The sequence below is a fragment of the Thermobia domestica genome, chromosome 10, assembly GCF_964235325.1.
Source record: "Thermobia domestica chromosome 10, izTheDome1.hap1.1, whole genome shotgun sequence".
Classification (NCBI taxonomy): domain Eukaryota; kingdom Metazoa; phylum Arthropoda; class Insecta; order Zygentoma; family Lepismatidae; genus Thermobia; species Thermobia domestica.
The window spans coordinates 129,740,687-129,767,247 of NC_137463.1; the positions used below are offsets into that span (position 1 = coordinate 129,740,687).

At 36.3% G+C, this 26,561-nt stretch overlaps 1 protein-coding gene across 3 annotated transcripts in view; it reads left to right on the forward strand.

Annotated features, from left to right (window-relative positions):
* LOC145662710 (kelch-like protein 6) overlaps window positions 1–26,561 on the forward strand; it is a 101,771-nt gene that overhangs the window by 36,663 nt on the left and 38,547 nt on the right. Inside the window, exons 2-6 of one of the 3 annotated variants that reach the window (XM_081728564.1) lie at window positions 1,920–2,023; window positions 3,110–3,275; window positions 17,669–17,761; window positions 22,111–22,244; window positions 24,929–25,036. In XM_081728564.1, the coding sequence (XP_081584690.1) occupies window positions 1,998–2,023; window positions 3,110–3,275; window positions 17,669–17,761; window positions 22,111–22,244; window positions 24,929–25,036 (527 nt within the window). In that variant the 5' untranslated portion in view covers window positions 1,920–1,997. Of the gene's footprint in view, window positions 1–1,919; window positions 2,024–3,109; window positions 3,276–17,485; window positions 17,600–17,668; window positions 17,762–22,110; window positions 22,245–24,928; window positions 25,037–26,561 lie in introns of all 3 variants that reach the window. The other 2 variants (XM_081728563.1, XM_081728565.1) reach the window with 2 other exon arrangements.

Sequence of the window (26,561 nt, forward strand, 5' to 3'; positions counted from 1 at the left end):
CCTCGATGGTCAGTACTTTTGGGACATGTAGTACTTGATAACCTATTACTAAATGTGGAAACAACAGCTCAATATATAGCTCCGTTTACGAGTTATTCGGGTTTAAATATCTGACCTTTGACCTCGATGGTCAGTACTTTTGGGACATGTACTAGATGACTTATTACTAAATGTGGAAACACCACCTCAATACGTTGCTCCGTTTACGAGTTATTCGGGTTTAAATATTTGACATTTGACCTCGATGGCCAGTACTTTTGGGACGTATAGTGCTTGATGACCTATTACTAAATGTGGAAACAGCACCTCAATACGTTGCTCTGTTTACAAGTTATTCGGGCTTAAATTTTTTACCTTTGACCTCGATGATAAGTACTTTTGGAACATGTAGTACTTGATGAATGCTCGTGTAATTTCTGCTATGTATATTGTGCTATGCTGCATAGGTTTTGATAAAAGGTATCCCTGCTATTGGTTCATAGTCTCTGCTATGTTAAATAGGGATTGCGAAATATGCCATAGCCTTATGTAATAGGTGTCTACATTATTCTTTAATCATTTTACTATGTTAAAAAAAGTAATCGTAAAGAGAACGAATACACCCCCATTATTCTCTGCTATTTGTTCATAGTGTTATGTATTCTGTGCTATGTTATATAGGAGTTGATAAAATGAAACGAGTAGGCCTACATCCCTGCTACTGGTTCATAGTCTGCTGTGTTACATAGGAGATGTAATCTGTTTTCATAGTCTCTGCTATGTTACATAGGGACGTTGCGAAAATAGGTGTTGGTAGTAGTAAAAGAGGACGAGTACACCCCCTGGTATATTCAATAGGGAGTGGGAGAGGGTCATAAAAGGGTCATAAAAACTACAAAAAGTTACTAAATCTGATTACAAAAAATCGGATAGCTGGTTACGAAAACTGCACTAAGTGCCCACACGCTACTTACATATCTGTTTTGGCAGTGGAGGGGCGAACGATCCCCAACGATGCCTCTGCCCTCTGTCTATCTTCTAACATCATCATTGCTGTATAAATAGCTAATCTAGCCTTACTAAACTGGTACTGATAAGTTAGAAATTTAATTTGCAAGGCAGTTCGTATTATTAACTGTTGAAATTAGTTCGCTTTTTCAACCATAGAAATCCGCCAGATTATTCCTTGTGATGAGAATAAGAATGATACTTGGAATTCCCATATACTTTTACACTAGGCTGTGAGACCTAGAGGAAGGATCTGTGTTCCTCCGAAATTTTCAATTTATGGAAGATAAAACGAAATTTGAAACCTATTGAATCGTTTTTAACGTATTCTGTTGTATGTTCGATGGAATTCAATCCAATAATACTATTTGAAATTTACATTTTAAAAGTAAATGTTTTATATATATATATATATATATATATATATATATATTGAAGAAACTCACGGGGAAAATTCGTGAAAAATAATTTTTAGCACCTAACGGTTTAGAAATATGATAAAAGGCGAAAAATATTTAGCCCATTTTCCCACCCTAAGAAGCTGTATTTCGGATTTTTTTGGAGAACATTTTAATTTTTTATGCTGCAAAGTTTCGGAAATCTTGAGAATTGCGTATGAGGTTTCAAATCCTTGTTTTCCCATCAGGGGTCACATTTCGCAAAAATTTTTCTTACTCATAGCCTGAGAAAATTAAAACAATATTTCAAGCCTGTATGCCAAACAGTTTCTGGGGATTGGTATACTTCAGGATATACAATTGACCAATAGAAAGAAAATATAGGAATTATCAATATTTTGTAGGTGGTCAGAAACATAATCCTGAGGCGGAAAACATAGAGGTCATAGAAGGAAGAGCGTAGAACTACGTATATGCATGTAAAGAGTAGTTTTGTAATCTATAGTGCTCAACAATCGTTGTTTTACCTTTCAGTAAATTGGAAACATTTTTGGAATAAATCCGAACTTCCAGCAGACTTGAAATACCTGTTTTATACTATCTCAAAAAAACATGGATAACGGGGAAAATAGAGAAAAGTAAGTGCCTATGTCTTTAATTATTTATATAAGGCATTTCTCTCGTTGATATCGATTCGAAATTCAAGTCTCTGAGAATTTTTTAAATATCAATTTATGCATAGAAAAATTTAGTTGAAGTAATACAATTAAGAAACTCTTGCGTGGATAAACATTTTCAGGAGACTCTTGAGTGAGTACGAAACTATCTAGGTAGATCATCTAAATTTTGATTTCTCTTAAGTCTTTAACCTATAAATTGTATTCACCTACATTAATGAAAAGTTTTAATTAATTTAAGGCAATAAGCTAATATTCCTTAAGGTGTACCTGACCTGCCAAACGGATTTGTTGTTAATATTTTATGAAGGAATAGGCATTTTATGATTTGCAAAAATGTGAGTTTATATATGGTGACAATAGAACTTATTCACACGGTCATCTCCTGTGTACAGGTGGCATTTGCCATTCTTCATATCTATTGGCTAGAATGCATAATGCTTTTAGCGCACGAGGGCCTGGATTCGATTCTCAGTGAGAGTACATCGAACTCAGTGTTCAGATGCCATAGGTCTCCTCCTGTATAGCCTTGCTGCTGCGAAGAACGTAAATATGAACACTAATTAATCAACCAATAGGCTGTATGGTTACAACAGCCAAGGTTGAATAGTTAATTTTTCACAATCAGCTTAGTGAATTTACTGTTTTATCAGTCCTTAATTTTTGAGACCAAGTCAAGTCCGGAAATATTTAGTATAACAATAAATAAATTACATTAGTATGTGTTGTTTGGAAAGGCATAAGAATGCATAAATTACATTAGTATGTATATTATTCTTCAACAATACTAGGAACTGCGATAATGTGAGTGCATCACGAGTTTTACCTTTGTAATGTTCAATTAAACTGCATTTTTTAAACAGAAGATCACATAACATGAATAATAATCCGCTAAATAGCGCTATATGTGATAGTAAAGGTAAACTATTAACTCAGGTTATTTCTAGCATTCTAGGACAGTATCCAGAACAGCAATAGAAAGAGTCTGTTTCAAGTCGAGAATCCATCTTTGGTACAATTTCTCTATATGAAATTTTCTGTTTCCAGAGCTCCCAGTGCATCTCTAATGGAGAGTCAAATCGTCGACCCAACTTGCGATTCCAGAACGTGTGGCTTGACCTTGGAAAACGTAGCTAAAGATTGTAAATATAAGCGAGGCCATTTTCCCTTCCGGGCCACACCAAGTGGAAACTTCAAAATAAACAAAGACCAGGTAATAAATGAAGCATATCTCGGACTAACAAGAAATATAAACTATTGTAATTAATTTTAGTACGTTGAGTTGGTGTTGAGTTTAATGTCTCTTTCAGCAGCGAGGGTATATGAGACGTGGACCTACTGATTAACGGGATTTCGAACCATATGGAATCGAACCCGGGTATCTCACGCCAAAGTTTTAGTATGTAAATGAACAATTTAAACTACATATTAAGTTGAAGTTTTGAATTTCATTCCAGAATAAATCTTTGTTAAAAACTACAAATCTTTTATCTTAAATTTTTCACGATTCGAAATAGATGGTCCTACTTTCAGCAAGAAGTAGTAAAGTTCCTTTCTTTCAATGGGAAGAAGTCCCACGTTTAATTTAATTATGCTTCACCACTGGTCAAAAGTTGATATGACGAAACTTGTCTGTACGTTCCCCATGCCGTAAGCGTCGGTGCACCACTGATGGGCAACTAGAGATATCCCGCCAAACATTGGCGGCCCCGCAGCGACGATCCATGGTGGCCCCACTTCCGTTTTGAGAATTATACCACCAGCGGCAGAGACGCGACGAAACGCCAATGAACAACAAAATTACTCCCCAAAAATATGTTAATCGCCTATATACGTAATTTCTTTACATTACGGAGAGTCTGGAAAATACTAAAAAAGTTTTAAAAAAGTGTCCCGGGGTGGGCGCGAACCACCAACCTTTGGATTACTAGTAGGCATGCTCCTCCGACTTTTTTTAAAGTTAACTAACTCACCGAATATGTCTCTGTAACTTACTTGAACTACTTATTACTTAATTTTTTACTTGCTTTACTCGTTTACTTGACTTTTTTCAATCACCTAGAACGACAGAGACACGAACACAGGAACATCGAGGACAGTTAAAATCACAAAGGCTCTCTCGCCGCAAATCGAACCTGGTACCCCGTACACCAGAGGCGCACGTGCTAGCCACTAGACCAGCGGGGAGGGCCGACTTGGCCACAGAGGCGATGAAGAAAAAGTCGCTTGTAGAGGCATAAATCCTTGAGGTATTTCTAATTTGGCTAATCAGGGTGCTCCTGTAACCATGTATATTCGACGATAACCGTTTGAGATCAGATAAAGTTCGTTCGCCCTCTAATTTTATAACAAAATGATGCGCGTCTATTTACTGTATTTCATGGTTCTCCCATATTCACTTTCAAATGATCGGCTACAGTTGTCATCTAAATTCATACAATTATACGCACTCATCTCAAGATTTTTCAGTTCATGATGTAGAGCCAGGGGTTACTCTTGACCCCCGTAGCGCACTTTAGGAACAATTCGTCAGGAAAAATAATATATAATAATAAGCGCATGCACATGACTGGCGATAGTTCGTGTTGGTCCCTTCGCGATTCTCCGCGACAAATCGAAGAAGCGCGAACCAAAATGAAGTCTTCGCTGCTACGCGGTGGTAACTTCAATACCCCGACTCTAGATATCTGTTTCGACTTGACGAAACCCTGCCGCCAGTGCCACACTAGCGGCAGTCCTTCGACGCGTCGCTATAGCGACGATCGACATTTACCGGCAAGTGGGCCACTAGGTGTTGGCGACGTTTACGGCATGGGGTTGTCTCTGGATAATGGTGCTACTTTTCGGTACGTTCCCCTTGCATTTCAGTTACAGTCAGGGGTAAAAGTGGATTTGAAAAGTAGGGTGATGAATGACGTCATGCCATCCCCTGCCTATCTTTGTCCATTGCAATTTTTTTAGGAAGTGGAGCGACGCCATAGATATTTTTGGAATTGGGGGAACGGCGTTTTTCTGCGTTCTCCCTCACTTTTACCCCTGGTTGCAGTGAGTGTTCAAATTGATTACCTCCAACTTTCATTCATTTATTGATGAGCACTTCAAGTGATTGTATACAACTTACATGTGTGTCTGCAGTCATTGTTGCACAAGCGTTCTTGATTCGCTCCATCATACTTTCATGAGTTTTTGTACTTGTTGATACACTTTATCTTTCATAAAATTCCACTAAAATAAATCTGAGGACTGTCATAATTCAGCATCACTTTGATTTTTTCTTGTACAGATAGATTATAATCTATACTTACGAAGTGACAGTAGGACTCAAGTAATAATACGATATATAACAAAATAAAATAACGAAACTAGGATAAAATAGTTTTAAAAAAGCAACTAAAATGAACGCAGTTCAAAAAATGAAATAACTTAAGGCATGTAGTAAAAATATCCAATTGAATGTAGTGTCAGTAGCACCTAAAATAGGAAATAAAATACATTTCAAACGTACGACATATCTAAAATATTCGATTTGCGCTGAATGCAGATCCATCTTTAACGTCACCTACTACAAATCGAAAAAACGTTTAAGACAAAAGAATCTGTCAAATCGTTTATTGCAGACTTACTCTAGATTGTTTAAGGTTGAAATGCATTAAGAATAAGAAAGTGAAAGGGGTTAAAATGCACGCCATGTTGTAAGTTTGTATATGTATCGTCACCCGCAATAAGAAGTTCGCATATACTGTAATTTCCACATTTTCATTAATAACTTAGTTTTCTTAATATATTATCGCTTCTTTGCTTTCCTTAACAAAGCAATGTAGTAATGAATAATGATTTTTGAGAAAAAATAAAGCAAAATAAAATTAAAAGCAAAAAAAAAAAACTTTGTTATGAAACTTTAGTCTATCAGATAATTACGCGAAGAATATTCCGAGGGAAATTTGAGGGTAAATGATTCCACACAGTGCATAGGTATTATTCTCTGTTCCACATAACCTGATAGGAAAAGAAGAAGTTTTTTCCCCCACCACGCTCAAGAGCAAGTGCAAAAACGTGAATAATGTTAGTGTTCCGTCTTCCACCATCAGCCCCTGCACACAGAAGTATAGAGTGTATCTATATGTAGTAAATTGTAACTTTCATAATAACACTACATATTTTAAAACATTTAATTACATTTGCCTGTATTAGTGAGGAAAGTAACACTTTGTTAGTACAATGAACATTTTATTGAACAGTCGTATTGTTTATTTTTCTTCTTTTGGCATTTGGGGTTGTGACATAGTGTTGGAATGATAAAATAATTTCATAATATACAATCGAAAACCAAGTACAATAGGTATGAGGTATGGATACAGTATCAGAGCATTAAGAATTATAACAGCAAAACCCAGGGTTGCCAACTTTTTAAAGAAAAAATCGGGACGGGACGATCGGTGTTGGAGCCCTCCTACCATCCGAAATTTCGATGTGGATGGTCCATTATTGATGTCTTCATCATCAACGATCATTGTATGTAAAAAATAACGTCGAAGAACAGAATAATACTGCAGAGTACAGATTAAGGTAAACAATGCGATTGCGCGGCAAACCAAAAGTGAAGCAGAAGACGCCGACACTGGTATCAGATTTGGCAGACGGACAGTATTTGGTATAGTTAGCGTGGCGGCCACCCGCTGAAATCAGCGCTAGTGTTACTGCTACTGCGGTAGCAGTCGCTTTTATGTAGATATTGCAAAAACAATATTTTTAGCGCTGCATGGAATATACTATCGTCATACTTCGGCTGGATTATCAACTCAAAACAATTAGGGAATAACTGTAAATTAAAGACGAGCTGTTAACTATTTTTTTCATGAGCCAAACTAAAAGACAAATGTGTTACATTGATTCTATACACAAAACAGTGCGTGTAAAACCATAAAGAATAAAGAATAGAGTTTAACGTACCCGGTATTCAGAGATGACAGGTCTTCGAATTTCCAGAAGTCATGCCTATCTCTAGGGATGCGCAGGAGTCGAGGCATGTCTCGAATCTCGACTCGAATTCGAGTCGACACACTCTTTATAAAATTCGAGACGAGTCGAGACAAACTTATTTCTCGACTCGAATTTTCGAGTCGAGACTCGAGTCGAGTCGAGACAGCTGGTAAAAATCTCGACTCGACTCGAATGTCTTGAAAATTTTTCTATAATTTTTAATATTATTTTGAAGAAAGTGCTTGCTCAGAAACACTCGGCACGAGAATTTCGGAAACAGCAGGACTTGTCAGGTTTTCGAGGAGTGCTGTGGTGATTGTCTTCAGCAAGTGGCGAAACCAAGGGGAAAAGACGTCCAAATGTCGAGGGGTTGGGTGCCCCTACCTCATTACAGATGTCGAACGTCGTAGTCTGGGCAGATTGGTAAAACAGAACAGGCGGCGAACTGCGTCGGAACTAAGATCAGAGTTTAATGCTGGGCAAAGTACAAGTGTATCTGAACTACTATTGTCAAATTTCCGGAAATTTTGAACCTGTTTTTTAAAAAAACGTTCTTTTCGATTTTCCGGAAAAATTGAAAAAAAAAAATAAATATGTTTGTATTAGGTTAATTTTACTAGTAATGATATATTTTTTTTCAAACACGCGAAAAATTTAAGTTCAAAAATGTCAATATTGCGAATATTAAAAAATAGCACTCGAAAATAAAACTATTCCAATTATTATCTATATATTAAAATACTAGATTTACGCGTATATGTTTCTCCTCACAGAAAAGTTTATATGTTTGTCTCCAATCCTATCAACAATGAGATCTCGAACCCACAAGTGCTAGAAACGTGCCGTTTTCATTTGTCGATTCCAAATTTTATGTAAATTGTCCAGTTCTAATTGAATATTTTTATTAAAAAAAACATGGCAATTAGTTCTCTATTACATTTATAGGGGTACACAAGAAGTACTGTGGGAGCGCGCTGGTTCAGTGGTAGGGCGTTCACCTCCGGTGCTTGGGGTCCCTGGTTCGATCCCAGATCGCGCCGTGTGGACTTTGTGGTGGACAAACGCCATGCTCCTGGGTTTTCTCGGGGTTCTCCCGTTTCCTCCCACTTTCTTCATTCCACCATTTCATTCATTTCTCATCATCACTGTCTCCTTTAGCCTAACCGGCTTAACCGTGAGACGTAAAACTAAAGACTTCATTTCACTAGAAGTACTGAAATTTTTGGAAAAGTAAAGCCTCATACCCTACGAGTTATATATTCCAACATCACATAGCTGTATATAGGGGTTGTATATCTGTCAGGCGTTTGTTTCATGGCCAAATGATAATGACAACGAAGGATAATCATTTCTCCAGTCTAAGATTAATCTTCATTGTTTGGAGAGGTTTTTTTTTTAATAAACACCATTTATCACTGACATAATTAATTGTGTGTGTACTTTATTTACTTACTAAATAGTGCATGCATACACGATATGGGCATTCAGTAAATGGATACTTGAATATTTGATTTCAATTATCTATACAAGTCGGCTACGCGTCTTTTGTTTCGGCCACGGTTGCAGTCCAAACTACTCTTTGGGATGAGCTTCTTACCGGATGTGTAGCCTACCGAAGGACCACACAGATGTTATCGAAACTATTGTGCTATTGATTCTTTGTATGCTTTGGCAGAAAGTTCTGTAGATATCGAAGCCCGCCAGTGAAGCCATATCTAGCATCTTGGTGCTAGATCTAGCATAATTCACTCCCATTTAGCATCTAGCATCTTGACTTTAGCATCTTGGCGAAATCTCATTCTTTCCTCTGGAGAACAGAAAAAGAACGAAAATTTAGATGGCTCACTAACCGTTGGGAATTACCCCTAGTTGAAGCTATGGTTGGAGTAATAAAACCAGTTAGTATTTCCGCTGTTGTATTGTTGAATTCACAGAAATGTTCAAAAATAAGCAAAACGTGACTCTGTACAAGATGTTTACTTACCCATAGTTTTATTATTGTCAACTGAACCCTGAGTGTCTGGGATGTTTCTGTCCCTTCTCACTTTACAACTTGAGAGGGGAGGGGGTATGACAACTAAAGAAATGCTTCAGTGCTGCGTCGGAAGCGGCATGTTTTGTATATATTTCTTAAAATGTTATCCATTTATAAAGTATAAATTCCCCCTTTCTCCCTGATTCTCTTTCCAATACAGAGAACCGACTCTTTAAATGAAGAAAGAACCCTGAACCCTCCCGAAAATGCAAAAATGAATGATGCGTGCAAATAACAAATCTGTGGATGAATCAAATAATGCAGATACATGAGAAGATGATGACGAAGATAACAGTGCTTGATGCAGCGCAGTCCACCACATGTAAATAGATTTGAAGTGTTCATATTTGTGTGTGTGTGTGTGTGTACGTGTGTATGTGCTTGTTTCTGAGTATTTATATGTGCGTGTGTCTTGTAATTGTTATATTAATATCCATTGGATTAGGTGAAAGTATAAAATGGATTTGATGACTGGCAAATTGACGTCGCCTTGGTAAGTCATTATTTTTTAATATTTAGTAATATTAAATTAGATTATAGTTTAGCGTCGTTTTCAGGAGCAAAGCTCTACAAGACGTGAACGTACAGTTTAACGTCGGATTTGAAACACATGAGCTCCTACCATGAATCAAACCTCGTTCGAGAAAGGCGCATACACTAACCACATAGAAACGGGGAGCTCAACATTTAGTGATATGTATATTAAGTTGTAAAATTATATTCGTTTAATTTTCACTAATATAATCTTCACAATGTAAAGCATTCGCTAGGCACGTTATCTTGTTTAAAAACAAAAAGCCTATCTCTTATGTTTTCGTCTCGGGGTTGGACTGCGGGATGATAGAAATCCGAAAGAGATGTTTTTATTATATTTTGTGCAGTAGATCTGCTTCTTCATAATCTCCGTGTTTGATAAGAATGAACCTCCCTGGCTCAAGAAAAAGGAACACGTAATATAACAAATCATGCACATTAAATGTCAGACTAATATAACAAACATTGAAGATGCCCCCCTAGAAAATTTTCTTCGGCCGTCCATGTTTGGAGGTACACAATTTCGCAACTCAGTGGATACGATGTGGATGTATTCAAAGTCTACTGATTTACCCATAAAATTTAAATTTTATAACAATATCCTCAGTGAATACTAACCCGAGGAGTTTTTTTTTTAATTCGATCGATAAAGGAGTTTTTTTTTTTTTGTTCACCAGATCTCGGTAATCGTCTGGCACGAAAACTGAAGTCTCTACAAGTGTTTCCCCAGCAATTTTTTTTGAGAAAGGGGTCCTCCAGGAGCGTTATTTAGGGTGTAATTCTTGCGTTTGTTATATACATATATAGATATAGATATATATATAAATATAGATATACTGTGTATACATATAAAGATAAGTAGGAGCGGGTCTTTAAAATTAGTTCGGAAAGATAATATGAAAATCTGGCATAATTTGCAAGAATCTATCTAGTCTAATATAAATAAAATAAATAGTTTGTTTGTGTTTGTCTGTCTGTTTGAGGCCTGGGGACCAGACGAGTGGACCGAGAGTTACCAAATTTTAGTCAGGCGTACCCTGGCCCAGGCCCCAGATCCAGACGAATCTTTTTTTTAATTCGAACCAGGGGGTCTCAGGGGGCGCTTACAGGGACATGTAAAAGTGGTAGAAAATGGCCGATATTACTGTCGAATTCATAGTTTTCGCAGTCGCTGAAATCAATGGTGAAACTCTGATCACATTAACTTAAAAATTCACCCTATTCAGGCCGGGGGTCACCGGAGGGTTCGGATACCGAGACAAGTAAAAGTAATCCAAAATGACCGATATTAGTGTCAAATCCATAGTTTTTGCAGTCGCTGAAATCAATGGTGACAATTCCATTAGCGATGATATGCAAATTCAGTTACAATTGCATGCGGGCCAGGAGTCAGCGGGGGAGGGGAACCGAGACATGTAAAAGTAATCCAAAATGACCGATATTAGGGACAAATCCATAGTTTTCGCGGTCGCTAATATTGATGGTGACACTTCCATTTGCGATGATTTGCAAAATCAGCTATAATTGTATGCGGGCCGGAAAAACTCTTTAAGTTTCTACGTCCCACGGCTATGCCGGTTAGGCTACAGGAGACGGTGATGATGAGAGGTGAGTGAAAGGGTAAAATGAAGAAAGTGGGAGGAAACGGGAGAACCCCGAGAAAACCCACGCACATGGTGTTTGTACACCACAAAGTTCACTTGGCAGGGGCTGGGATCGAACCCGGGACCCCAAGCACCAGATGTGAACGCTCTATCACTAGCCACCGCGGCCCCCAATGAGGTTGGAAGCTGGTCAGTCATGGCGGGAGGTGACACATGTCATAGGAGTGGCACAAAGTGTGATTTCTCAATTGTGGAATCGATTTCAAACAACTGGAAGTGTTCGAAGAAGACGAGGACAGGGTCGTCCACTAGCAACCAAAGCCAGAGACGATTGTTATCTGTTGTTAACAGCCCGTCGAAACCGGCGTCAGAATACAACTCTGCTACCGCGAGCCTTCCGAACAACAAGAGGACGCACAATATCTACTCAAACGGTCCGCAGTCGCCTTCGAGAAGGTGGTCTCAACGCACGTAGGCCTGTGGTGTGTGTCCCATTAACTGCACGACACCGTGTTGATCGAACAGCGTAGGCGGAAGAACATCGTGGGTGGGGACGCAATGAATGGGACAATGATTTGTTCTCTGACGAGTCTCGATTCAGTGTAGGGCCTGATAATCGACGTGTTTTCATCTGGAGAGAGTGTGGAACACGAAACAATCCCATGTTTGTGCGAGAAAGATCCCAGTAACATGGTGATGGACTGATGGTGTAGGCAGGAATCAGCATTGGTGGGCGTACTCAGCTCCACATCACCCGAAATGGCTCTTTGACGGCTCTCAGATATAGGGATGAGATCATGAAAACTCTTGTTCTTCCTTATGCTGGTGCCATTGGTGATCCGTTCCTTTTTTATGGATGACAATACTCGTTCTCACAGAGCTCGGTTAGTGGATGAGATGCTGAGGGTATCGCTCGGATGAAGTGGCCAGCATGCTCTCCGGATCTCGTTCCAGTTGAGCATGTCTGGGATATGCTTGGCAGACGAATTGCCGCTAGGCCAGTAAATCCAACAACCATTCCAGAGCTGGAAGTCGCTCTTCTGGATGAGTGGCACAACATCCCCCAAGAACTCATCGATAATCTGATTGAATCCATGCCACGCAGGTGCGAGGCTCTGTTGGCTATTCGAAGTGATCATATGACATATTAAGGAACAATCAGTGTTGTTGCCTTGCCTGTTTGTGGGCAGTTCGAGAGGTTCACACATAACCGTCTTGTGTCATGAGCCATGTGAACAAGGTTTTCCGTGCCCCAACACCAGTATATGCCCCATTTTTCTAGTGTATCTTAAAGCATTCCTTCTTGTATGATATATATGAGTCAAACACAAGCTTATTCATACACTATCTTAAGGTCTTGTGTGATATTTCAGCTGAACCCCTAATTTTTTTGAGCATTATATACAGTATATATATATATATATATATATAAATATATATATATATATAGTGGCGGATCCAGGATATGATCAAGGGAGGGGATATACCATAGTTTGCAGTTTTATCCATGTAAAGCAGGATTGAAGCCCATTTTATGCATTGTATACTTGAGTGTGAAGGGGGCCTATAGCCCCCTTGGGTCCGCCTCTGTATATATTGTAATATCCCATGTGAATTTGTTTACAAACAAATCCACGCATCAAGTGTTTATAAACACCACCTCGTGCTTCATCAAGAAGAACTTCCACCAGGGGGACCTGCAATCACCTGCAGACGACGTTTAGCCCCTCCCACGGAGCAGAAGACGAAATTGAAGCAGCAGCGCCACCGCCACCCAAGGGACGCTATAAATTGGACAGAAAAATCCAGCTCAGTACCAGTTTTCTGGTGACCCTCCTTTAGTCTGCTACGAGACTCTTGGAGTAACCTAACCCCAGGCCTCTAGTCTGCTACGGGACTACGCTTATCCTATCTCCTGGCTTAGCCTGCTACGGGGCTCTGTCTGGGAATCCTAACCTCAGCCGCTTAGCCTGCTACAGGGCTCTGTTAGCCACTTACCCCGCCTCTGCTTGCTACGGAGCATTGGTTCCTTAATTCCACTCCTCTTAGCCTGCTACGGGGCTCTGTTGGAGATCCTGTCTGCGACCTTACGGTCAAAGACCACCTATACTCACCCTGATTCTAGAGAAATCAATTTGTATAGTATTTTTGTAAAAATACTTTTATAAAGGAACTATTTATAATAATAATACTGGTAGTGGGAGTCGATTGCGCACGCTCTTTTTATTAACAGCTCTACCTCTTCCTTATATATGAGACAAAAATATACAAAGTTTTACATGGTAGAGGCTTGACCGGCTCAGAATAAGCTCTGAATACTCCCCTACCGGACAGTATTTTTATTAGCCGGAAGTGGACTTTTTTGGAAGGTATGTGAATTTTTAAGTGTTTGTGCTTTTAGTGAACTGAATGTGTTTATGCCTCAAACTAGAACTGGTAAAAACACTTTTCCAGAAAACATTTTAAATATGGAGCAGAATTCGCGTCTTTCCTTTAATGTACCACACTTTACTAAATACTCGGGTCATGTGACGGAGGATCCCGACAGGTTCTTTATGCTCTTTGACCATCTTACATTATTACATTTGTGGAACGAACAGAAGAAGAAAGAGCTGTTACCTATGTATTTGCAGGATGTCGCTCTGGATTTAGTTTTGCAATTAAAAGCTCAGAATCAATTGGATACACTAAATTATGGTCAATTAAAAGACAAATTAATAGATTTGAGCAGGCCGAAACTTCCAGCGTATAAGGCGGAGTTTGAAATTTTCCAGGTTCAGCAAGGGGAAAATGAACCAATAGATGCTTACTTTCTTAGGAAATCAAGAGTAATTAGGCAAGTTTTACCTCAGGCCACCGAGGAACAGAAAATCAATTACTTATCATTAGGTTTGCAAAAAATTTTTTTACAAAAAATAGCATTAGAATCCTTTACAACCGTTCAGGCTCTACAGACTCATTTACATAATTTAGAAAAAACAAATGACTTGATGAAGAAACGTAATTATGTTGAGCTACAACAGGTTATTTACTCGCTGTGCGAACAAAATACACCAGTTAGCAATTTACATTCGAGACCGATCGCTGGCGCTTCCTTTCCTGTTCACCAGCAACAACAACAAATCACATATCCGTTATATAATCCAGCGCATAATTGGAGCCAATATCAACAATCTCCTCCTATGTTCCCTGCACCTTCTGCACCACAATTACAAGCTACACCTCAAAATCAAATACCTACAAGTTCCTCCCACCAAACCGCGAACCAAAATCCCCCGCCCGACCCCCCGGCGCCTAGCACTTCTAGTAATTCTAATACAACTAATTCGTTAGACTTTTCTAAATTAGCAAACCAGATGGCCGAAGGGAGATTTTCTACCTCTATTTGGCGATATTTTAAAGCGATTGCAAGCAAAGATCGATTTGCAAAATCATACACTGTCAGTGTATATAAAACTTAGACCTTCACAGTATCCAAGGGAGATTAATACTCAGGAAAAACTATCGGCTAGTGCCATGAATGCAATTAGGCAATGCAAATCGGCTGATGTTTTCACAACCAGAAAAGTCACTATACCTGCCAGGACACATTTCTTTTTACCTATTAGTATTAAAAATCAGCAGAAGAAACACAAACATTTTTTCATTTCTCCATTAGAGAATTTATTAGACAGGCATGGTCTGCAAACATAGTCTACCAAAATACCTAAAAATAACTTCATTCTATTTATATCGAATCCTACAAATAAGCCGGTAACACTAGCAAAGAACACACCTGTAGCATACGTAGAAGAGAACCTTCAAGAAATAGATTTACAGGATAATTGTCCAGATAATGGCCATGATGATGAAACCTTTTTCAGATCATAAAAAGAAATTCAGGATCGATCAGAAGAAACAAAATAATTTTTTGATGTTAATTTGTTTGACATAAACCCGAGTTTATCAGAAGAAAAAAGAAAGCCGTACAAGATTTACTCTTCCCAGCCCCCGCCAAGAGAACTTTGTGGTGGACAAACACCGTGTGCGTGGGTTTTCTCGGGGTTCTCCCGTTTCCTCTCACTTTCTTCATTCCACCATTTCATTCATTACTCATCATCACTGTCTCCTTTAGCCTAACCGGCATAACCGTGGGACGTAAAACTCAAAGATTTCATTTCAAGATTTACTCTTTAAATACAGAGATGTTTTTCCTACACACCAACAGATATTGGATATTTCCGAGGTTATATACATAAAATAAGGATAGACAAAGGAGCATCCTTTCATCAAAGATCTCCTCCGGTTCCATTGGCGGTAAGACCTCAAATTGACTTACAAATTAAGTAACTCTTAGACGCTAATATTATCAAGGAAACTAGCGATAGTTCGTTTTCATCACCATTGATCATTGTGAAAAAGCCCGGGACTTCGGAATTCCGGCTAGTTTTGAACCTCCAAGCTTGCAATAAGTTCTCACATTATTTGAGTATTCCATTTTGTAACAAGAATATAATATGTTTGATTTTAGTTCAACATCCCTTTTCAGGACGGGTATAAAACTGTACAGTTTATAAAACTGTACAGTAATTTACTGTACAGTTTAAAGTGTGATCTTAAGTCTACTCGCTTTTATATTTATTCCCAAGTACTCCTCCCAGAAATCGAACCTTGGCCTACACGCACAGAAAGTAGGCACACTAGCCACTCGACCACGAAGATTACAGTAAATTTACAATAGCTAACATTATAGAAATTGTTCTTTATTTCCAACAATCATCACAATACTTTGTGAAGAAAAAATATGCGTCTACTTTTCACAGAACTGTTTGAAGTGCTAAAAAAACTGACCTGGTAAAATATAGAATAATAGACAGCCGTGAACATGTGCTACAAAATAACAATCTAGAAGCAATAAGAGATAGTAAATCGGAAAATTTCATTTTAAGAATACAATTTGGATGTAGTATAGAGCCACTTCATTTAATTAATCTCTTTATCGAATCCATTTTCTTAACCAATTCAGTTCTAAAAAGTTCACGGGTCAATAAGTAAAAAAGATATCACCTCACAAATACTCAGGATAAAGATATATACCATTGACTTTTTTGATAAAAATGTACAGTAAAACCTGTCTTTAATGAACCTTTTCTTAAACGGAAACTTGTATTAAACGGAAATACTTCACAGTCTCATGAATTTACTGATGAAAATTGTGTTAAATTCCCTTCATTAAACAAAACTGTATTACACGGACAACGGAAATCAAAATAAACCTCTTAACGGAAAATTTCAAGTTTCAGAGTGAAGCATTTAGAAAATTTTTAAGCATCTTATGAAAGATTAGATATATCTTTAGCAAAACAGATAGTAGTCTGCAACCGTAGCAGACACGAGGATATGCATGCCTTAATTGAGAATAATACGGAAAGTCTGAAAGGAGGAGAAGAGGGGAGGTGGAAGAAATAAGGCATTGAGTTGGAAGAAGAGTGCAGGCTAAAGACTTATCAAGATTCTGTCAAAAAATTTAAAGGAACTGCAACATTTGCCTTACGTCGAAATGATACTGATTTGCTTAGTGTGGTTTTCTGAGGCTGAAGTCTCTATGGAAAGTTGAGCATTCAAGCACTGACGTGTACAGAAACCCCTCCTTGACTATTGGAAAAATTAAGTTAATGGTTGTACAGTGTTCTTTCTGTTCATTATAAGTTTTGCGTGTTCATACAGCATCTTATTTTATCTCAGTATATCCATTATATGCATGTACTTTTTCTTTGCAGTTATTTGTTAACCGGAAAGTTATCTTAAACGGAAATTTCTGCTGGTCCTATTCGATTCCGCTAAAGACAGGTTTCACTGTATCATATTCTTAGCACTTAAAATTACTATATTTTAGAGCTATTTATAATTCCAGTTACTGAAGTGGAATATGCATTGAAAGAATATTGTACAGAGCTATCGTCAGGTACAAAAAAATCGAAAATTAGGTAGTGTACAAGAAATTAGAAATTACTCTAAAATATTAAGAGTTAAACCTACATTCTTCTATTATGTCTCTTGAGCAGATTTATGTACAAAAGTAGGAATGATTTAGAGACTTAATTTCTTTAGGCATATATTAATACTGACTATTCCATAGATTACTTACGTAACAAAACCTCAATATCAAAACTTACCACTAGCTTCATGGGAACACAGCTATTTATTATAGTTTGTTTTATTCTAATTTGCAATTGTAGTTGGAAAATAATTAGCATTATCGCTTCAGTTTCAGTATTATTCTTTTAACAGGTAGCTTTCGATTCAAAGAAGCTTAGTGTAATTATAGCTGATCCAGGACGCATAAAAATAAATGTACATTCTCAAAAAAATTCTTCTGGCTCAGAGGAGAACAAAGTGGCTAGGGTAAGTTGAATGTATTATATCTTCGTGTTATTATTTTACAACTTCATGATTCATTCATTTTTTCAACAGGGAGCTTTAGATTCAGAAAGATGCAATGTTCGACAAGCCACTGTGTTTACTCAGAAACATTTATCAGTTGAAGACGAAGAGCGTCATGTAAGGGTAAGTTGTTACGATGTGCCATCTAAAGTTAAACTTCCTTACGGAAAACAGTTTTAACTTGTTAATCTCATCTCTGCATTATAAATACAAGTACACTAATAGAAAGAAAGAAAAAGAAGAACAAATGAAAAAACGTAACGTTAGGACAAGACTAACATAAATTTTGTTATAACATCGTACGTGTAGAAATATTAAGCCGAACAATCCGTGATATAAACTTTGTTATGACATTGTACATGTAGAAATATAAGTTGAATGATCCATCATAGAATTAATATTCATTTTCTTACACAGCTCATGATAAATAATAATATTTTACCTTTTAGAAAATTATTTAGCTCACTGTCATCCAAGAACAAAGAAGCAATTTGCTTAAGAATAAGAATATATATAGTTCAATATGTTTGGCGAGTCCTTCAATAGTTACTTTAATTTGATTCTTTATTTTGGTGATTATGAATTTCAACTATTCCTTTTTCGCTTTATCTGTGGGAACTTTACTAGGGAAATTCTATTTTACGAAATTTGAAAATCAATAACATTATTAACACTAACTCAGGAAATTAATGACACCCACCAATACTTATATTTGATAATGAAATTTTAGTGATTTCATTAATTACGTTCTTGAAAGATAAAATAAAATTATAAACTATATTCGAGGGATACTTTTAAGTTTATAAAATTAGATTTAAACATTAAAATAGGATTATGACAATGGAAGTAACACTATTAGTGGCACTTATTTCTTGAAGTACAGAAACCTTGAAATAAATCCATCGTTCCAATTTGTTATTATTGCTATTTGTGCGATTTGACATGTATAAGATAAATTATTATTAAAGAAAAGTATTTGCTTACCCTCATTTCATAGGATTATACAAGAAAGTAAAATGATTTTCCATCTTAACGCAAGCTCTAATCTTACTGTGGCGCTTTGAAATTTTTTTGGCTTGTTAACTCTTTATAGAATGCATTACTCATTCTTTGAAACTTATTTTTTCTCATCGTTGTAAATTATTGTCATATATAAGTAGTTGAAATATACTGGTAAACACTTATATTCACTCCACGATTTTAAAATTAAACATTGAGGAAATCGCAAAATTCCTCAGAAAGTAAAATGTTAATATAAACTTTTTTCATATCTTTAGAGCCATGTCAGACTTGTCACGAAGAATTTAACTAATTAACCTTTGAACATGCAATTTATAATTCATTCATAGTGCAGTAAAAACTCAGTTCAATTAGTATAGTTAAGTATACACCAGGGTTTAAACGAATTTCTTTTGAACTTTAAACTGAAAACACCGACAATGTGCACAGTATTCGTTTTGGTAAGACAATTATTTATCAAAGAGTAAGTTCATTGTTAGGTTGGATTGGCTGCTCTCACCTATTCCTTTATTCCCATTTATTTTTAGCACGAGTTTTGTATACAGTTTGGTACGATTAATATGTCACTATTACAGTGCTGGATATAAAAAAAATATATATATATTCCGGTGTAACTGAATTTTTGTTCAATCGAAGTACCATTGGTTTTGTCAAATTCGGTTAAACGGAACTTTAATGTATATAATTAATACTTACCTTCATCTTTACTAGCAGTTCAATGATTTTTCATACTGTCGAGGAAATTTTACTGTGATGAAAGGATACACAAATTTTCCTTTGCAGTTCTGTGGTGATAGAAACTATCAAAACATATTGAGAGGGTATTGGAGGATTAGAACCATGTAGCTACAGTTGTGCAAAATTTTTAAAGATGGCAACAAGTGATCCTTGCATAAAGAGCAAACTACCTACAATCTTGCAAATACTTTCCTCAGGATTGTAAATATGAAATTCAGACTTTTTCCACAGATTTTAAACATTACAACCAGTAGACTCTTTGATGCTGAAATAAAAAAAAATTACAAGATGTAATATTTAGATAACCGAAGCCAGCTTATTGAAGTGTGCGGAATCACTGTTCCTGATTGTTCATCTGAACTTGTTAAATGAACTCTCGACATTGGATTTGTAGCCAGACTTTTGTAGCAACAAAAAGAAGCACCAATCAGGAACAATAAAACCTGTAGTTTTGCATTCTAGGGTCTGTCGTTGTTAGAGCTTCCATTAATGATGATTCTACTGGAAACTCTAAAATGAAGCAAATTTCTGTAAACTTTCTTAGGAAAATCTCGAGAAATCTTCATAACTTATGACTAAATAGAACTGAACTGTGCTCGCAGCAGGTACAGCAGTAAAGAATACTTACAGGAACATTTCTGAATGATAGTAAAAGCTATGTTATCACTCTTACATGAAGATATGATTATTGAGGAAACTTTTTCATTCAATAAATTCATTTTTGGGGAAAATATGCGTAAAAGGACTATTGTGTCATAGATATGTTCATGGTAAGATGCAAGGGACATATACAACCATGCAAGGGACATATGCTCTGCTGCTGATCATATTACAAATATAACAATAAAGCATACCTGTGAGGAGCTACCAAATTGGTGAGAAAATGTGAGCTGCGTAGAAAAGAGAGATTTGATAGGAATTTCTATGGTAACGGTGAGTAAGGAAACTTTATTTTAGAAACACTTTGCTCATTATAAACAACTTTTGACTTATCACAATATTGCGGGCGGTGATTATATTAAATGAGAAAAAGCGGAAAGGCTATTACTCACCGCAAAAAATATGTAGCAGAATTTTCTTCTACATGCAACAGGTAGCGCATTCGGAAAATAGTACTTTCTTCATCAGCCTATGATAGACTGCAAAAAGGATAAAAAAAACATGAAGGATGATTAAAAAATGGTTAATATGTATCACAATATTGCAAGCGGTGATTATATTAAACTAAAAGTAAACCCATACGAAATCCAATTAATCTCTCGACTAATAGCCTTTTGTCCAAGGAACAATTTCTTCCGGTTTGAAGACGCCATTTTTCGACGGGACGATGGATCGGCTATCTGTAATACCCTTTCTCCAATACTTTCTAATTTGGTACTGGACATGTTTTAAACAAATATCCTTCCTAAATTTCCTTATATTAAATATTTTCGATATGCTGATGATACTTTGATTTTGTACAAGGACCCTCAAGAATTAAATAAACTGTTCAATGAGTTTAATCAAATTCACTTTAGAATAAAATTTACGAAGGAACTTGAAGAAAATGGTGCTCTTAACTTTCTTGACATTACTATTAAAAAACATAACAATAAATTTGTTACTTCGGTATACCGCAAACCTTCTGCTGGTACAAAATATATCAACTTCAAATCATCACATTCATGGCTTCAGAAATTAAATGTTTGTAAAAACTTTTTAAGGAGAGCTCTTTTACTTTCAGACCTCTGAGAATCTCAACAAGGAAATACAGTATTTATTAGAAATTGGACAGGAAAATGATTTCCAAAAATCTTTATTATTAAAATGGTACAAACAAGTACAACAGGAGATCGTTGGCACCTCCGCATCAACCAACAACAGATGCCGTAACTGACAGATGGATTGGTGTCCCTTTGGTTCCACATTTTTCATAAAAAATCGAGAAGATTCTGCAAAGACTCAACATCAAAATTTCAGAAGTTCCTCCAAAATCTATAGATAAATGCATAACCAATTTTAAAGCATTTTTTACTGACCCTTTACAAAGCAGTGGCGTCTATCGGGTGAAATGTCAGTGATAAAGTATATATAGGTCAAACAAAAAGAAACATTTGTACTAGAATAACTGAGTACGTTCGTACCTCGAAATCTCGGAATCCGCAACAGTTATCCGGTCTAGTAACGTATCTTAGAGATTATAACCATCAAATCATGGGATCATGTTTAATTGAAAAAGCAAAAACAGCAACGGAACGAAAAATTAAGGAATCATATTACATTCACAAAGAAAGGCCTTCACTTAATCTGGATAGAGGAGAAATAAATATTATTTGGAGTAATCTTTTCACTACATACTTTCGCCATTTGGAAAGCAAGAACAGAAAACAGTGAACAGCAGTGTACAATGTAAGTAAGTTTCTATTCCCGTGTGTTTTCATGATTGACAGAAGATTTGTTTTTTTACATATCCTAACCTTTTAACCATTTTTTAACCACCCTTCATGTTTTTTTTTTTTTTTTTTTTTTTTTTTTTTATCGTTTTTGAAGTCTACCACAGGCTGATGAAGGAAGTAGCATCTTTCGAAAGCGCTACCTGTTGCATGTAGAAGAAAATTCTGCTACATATTTTTTGCGGTGAGTAATAGCTCTTCCGCTTTTTCTTATTTAACTTTTGACTTATTCTGTAATTACTTATGTTTTTAGAATTTCTGATTTTTCTTCTTTTGTTGCAGTTTCCTCTTCCCACAAACAGTGGTGATGAATCTGAGTTGTTATCTGCTTATTATGAGCTCGATCAAGGTGATGCTTGTAGTGGAGACTCTGACATTGAGGAAAATGATATACGACATGAAATGCCCTTAGCAAAGTAAGAATGAAAATTTATTCTTTATCTCAGCTGTATGTGGAAAATATTATATAACTTGAAAACTAAATCATTGATAATTTCATAGAATGAAACAACTTAATTTCTAATATGTACTTTATTTCCATACAGGTGAGATTTCTTTATACGAGTAAGATGACAAGAAAATAGTTTTGAGAAGATAAGCAGGGACTATTTGAAAAGTTCAAATAACCGATTATCCTTATCTCTTACGCCTTGAAAGTAACTCCTGAGTACACAAACAAAATAAATAATGTTAGTCTTCAGAAATGAATGTATTTGTTCTGTAAATTTCAAGGTAGACTAGCACACTATTCTCAACCAAAATTGATTACCTTATTTATAAAATACTTTTCTTCTTACATTATTAATCCTTAAAATTGCTATCTTCTGGTAAACCTAGAAAAAAAAAGGTAGACTTGAGAATATATGATTTGTTTGTACAAAAGCAGTACAATGTTAATTAACAGTTTATTGTAATAGATAAGCTAGGTTATAAGTCATAAGTCAACAATTTATATTATTCGATACACTTTACAACCTTATTCCATCGCTTCAAAGAAACAAACGAACGAAAAAAAACTATTATGAGGGGAATAAACCTCAACAAGTCAAGCAATAAGATACAGCATTATTGAAGCTAACTACACGAAACTCTAAAAACTCGACATAAATGTAAATTTGAACACGCATCACTGTTATTTTTAAGTAAACTGTTTAAACGCACATTTGCAAACTTCATAACATAATTTTTCTGTTGATTTTTAAGTGTAGTACGAAAATTTAAATTATTAACAAATAGTATGTATCTTAACTTGAATAATGATATGTGAATCGACTGTAACTTTTGTTAATGTAATTTGTTATCAAGCAATTAAGGGATCTTATTCTTTATCCATTCGGAATTCACATAATATTTAGGATGACGTAATAAATAACTACATTAATAACTATATAAAATTAAGATACTGTGGGGTTTGCAAGTATGGGTCAGATTACTTTTAAATTACAATGATACATATTTAGGTTTACGTGCTACATTATTTTTGTTTACTTTTGACCTTCAACTATTATAAGGAGCCGCGGTGGCTCAGTGGTAGAACGTTCACTTCTGGTGCTTGGGATCCCGGTTTCGCACCCGCCAATGGAACTCGGTGGTGGACAAACACTGTGTGCATGGGTTTCCTCGGGGTTCTCCCGTTTCCTCCCACTTTCTTCATTCCATCATTTCATTCATTTCTCATCATCACCGTCTCCTTTAGCCTAACCGGCATAACTGTGGGGCGTAAAACTCAAATATTTCATTTCATTTTTTAACTATTATAACGTCATTTCTTAGTGCTTAACTTATTAGAGTTATATTTTTTAAACTCATAATAGTGCTTTTGTTCAAGTGATTGTATAAAGTTGTATGGAGCACCGAATAATATACTCTAACAACCTATAAACTAGGTCTTGACGATTATAATAGACCGTGTTTACATTCCACTGTCTGGCTACATACTAATCGTATATTCTCAAGTCTATATATATATATATTTTTTTAAGTTTGCGAAATATCGCAGAAGAAAACAGATTTTTGAAAATGTAAAAACGAAAAGATAAACCTAAAACTGTGTTCCTTTCGTTCAATATCTAATTAAACAAAATATATATTTGAAAATATGTTTCTTTTATTCTACAGAACTACATTTTCTTTTCAATTTATCTTGTTTGAGCTTTTGGGTTCTCTATATGTATCGGCTTCTCAAACTTCATTTATTAAACATAACAAATAAATGTAAACGTATGAAATGGTAAGTGAAAGAGACACATCACTTTGTTCAGTACACTTCAGAGATATTGTATAGTACTTTTCATTTATTTTTTACTTCTTTTCATCTAATACTTAGTTTGATACTTAGAAAATTCTGTAGTCGTAGATAAAATTTTTTTCTGTTTACAAATATATCCACGGCGGTCACTTTGAGCATGGTCATTAGAAAAAAAAATGCATATACTTTCATTTCATGAAGGTAGTATGTAACCACATACATCGGGTATAACATCGACATCTCGCAAAACGCCCGTGTTTACTTCCAAGAATTATTAGAACCTTTCCGCCTTATGAGAAAATTCCATGCGCCTCCGCTGCATAATTCTGAAACATGCAATTTAGGATAGAGCAGCTTACCAGTCTATATGGGCACATATGGCAATATTCAGCTTGAAAGTTAATTTCCTCATGATTCCGGAAGCCTATAACTCCTAAACTTCTCTGCGGACATCAGTTAATAGAAATTTTTTGTGTTGTTTTCAATTGTAGAATCACCTCCCGAGATTTATTCCCATAGTTCATAGATATCGTGTACATGAAATAAATATCTACTATTTAACTTTTAAGGCCTTGGTTGCTCAGTGATAGAGCGTTCACCTCTGGTGCCTAGGGTCGTTGCTTCGATTCCAGCCCGCGCCAAGTGAAATTTGTGGTGGACAAACACCGTGTTCTTGGGCTTTTTAGGAATTTCCCCATTTCCTTCCACTTTCTTCATTCCTTCATTACCATCCATTTCATCATCACCGTCTCCTTTAGCCTCAGTGCATAATCGTGGGACGTTAAACTAAAAAAAATATTTAGCTTTTGACTGTTTGAAAAATATGACCGCAAACTTTGATTTCTTCTTAAGTCTAGGTATCTCATTTCGTAACCAAGATAGAGGAGATTGGCAGAAAATCACTGTGACAAGAAAGAAGAATCTTCTGGATACCCTGTACAAGAGACTTTTGAAGGGCATGTAAGTGGAAATATTGTATTTATTAATAGTAGTAAAATCAACATACATCTGTCAATGCGATTGTAACTTAAAGATAGCATTATAAGATCACACGAGAAGTTATCAGAAAGTTTATGCAATCAACTAGAAGAAACCATTCTGGAGAACTCTGACACCATAATGATATTAGTCCTTCTCTACGTAATCATCGTGGCTAGGACACATTTTTGCCAGCGGTTCTTACTTTCCGTAAGCCCGTTTTGTAAAAGTCTGCAGTTTAGCTCTGAAATCCAGTTCAATCTCATAAATGACGTTATCCTAATCGCCAAAATGGCGTCCTCTGAGTGGACGCTTCGTTTCTGGAAGGAGAAAGAAGTCACTTGGTGCTAGGTCCGATGAGTATGGCGGTATGCCAATATTTCATATTCTAATTCCATTGCCTTCATCATGGGTTTATGGGCAAAATAAACTGGTGCATTTTCTGCTAATAGCAATACTACTTTTGTAACCAATCCACGACGTTTCTTCTTTAGTTCCTCTCCTAACTTAGGAGATGGTAATAGTACTGAAAATGTTAGAAATAGTTTGCACCTGTGGTAGATAATCTGTAATGATGACCCCTTTACAGTCCCAGAAAACGGAAAGCATCACTGGTGGCAGACTTCTATACTCGTACCTTTTTTTAGAGGTGGGAGAGGAGGTGTATTTCCATTGTTTAGTTATTTCCTTTGTTTCTGGGTCATGAAGATAAGCCCAACTTTCATCTCTTGTCATTAGCCGAAAACCTTCTCTTCATCCACCTCACAGCGATGCAAAATTTCTCTTGCTGCGTCCTTACAATCTCTCTTCTGGAAAGGTGTGAGCAGTCATGACACTTTCTGAAGATGTAGCTGGTTGTGAATGATATTCCAGGCAGACCCATAACTCATACTTATTGCACACATAACACTTTCAATGGTTATCCGCCTGTCTTCCATTATGATCTCAACTTTCTCCGTGAAAGCAATATTATCAGTGAAAGATGGTCTTCCAGATGTAGGGGCGTCCGTGCTGGTCGTGTGTCCTGTTTTGAATGGCCATTTCCATTTGGATACCATCTCATAGGATGGCCTTTCATCCCCATAGACTTCTTTCATCTCTTCGTGGATCTACTTTGCTGATATCCCCTGAAAATGGAGGAGCTTAATGACTTTCCGTGCTTCAAGTTTGTCAGATTTAACTTTAAATACCTGTTAAAACGAGTCCTGAATTTGCACGGTTAACGTACAAGGACCTAATAACAAAATGCATATCCGAGAGAGTTCGTAGTTCGTTACCTTCTAGGTGATTGCATGAAACTTTTTGATACCTCCCCGTATTGCCATAAATTCAAATAACACTACAAAAACCTTAAATTTAAAACATAATCCTATGGAAGAATGTATGGAATTATGCTAATTCATTAACTTAAAATTGTGCCTTTAATCGTATTCTAGTCTAGCTAATGGGGGGTAAATGCCAATGAAATAATTAATGAATATATAAATGCCAGAAATTTCACACATCT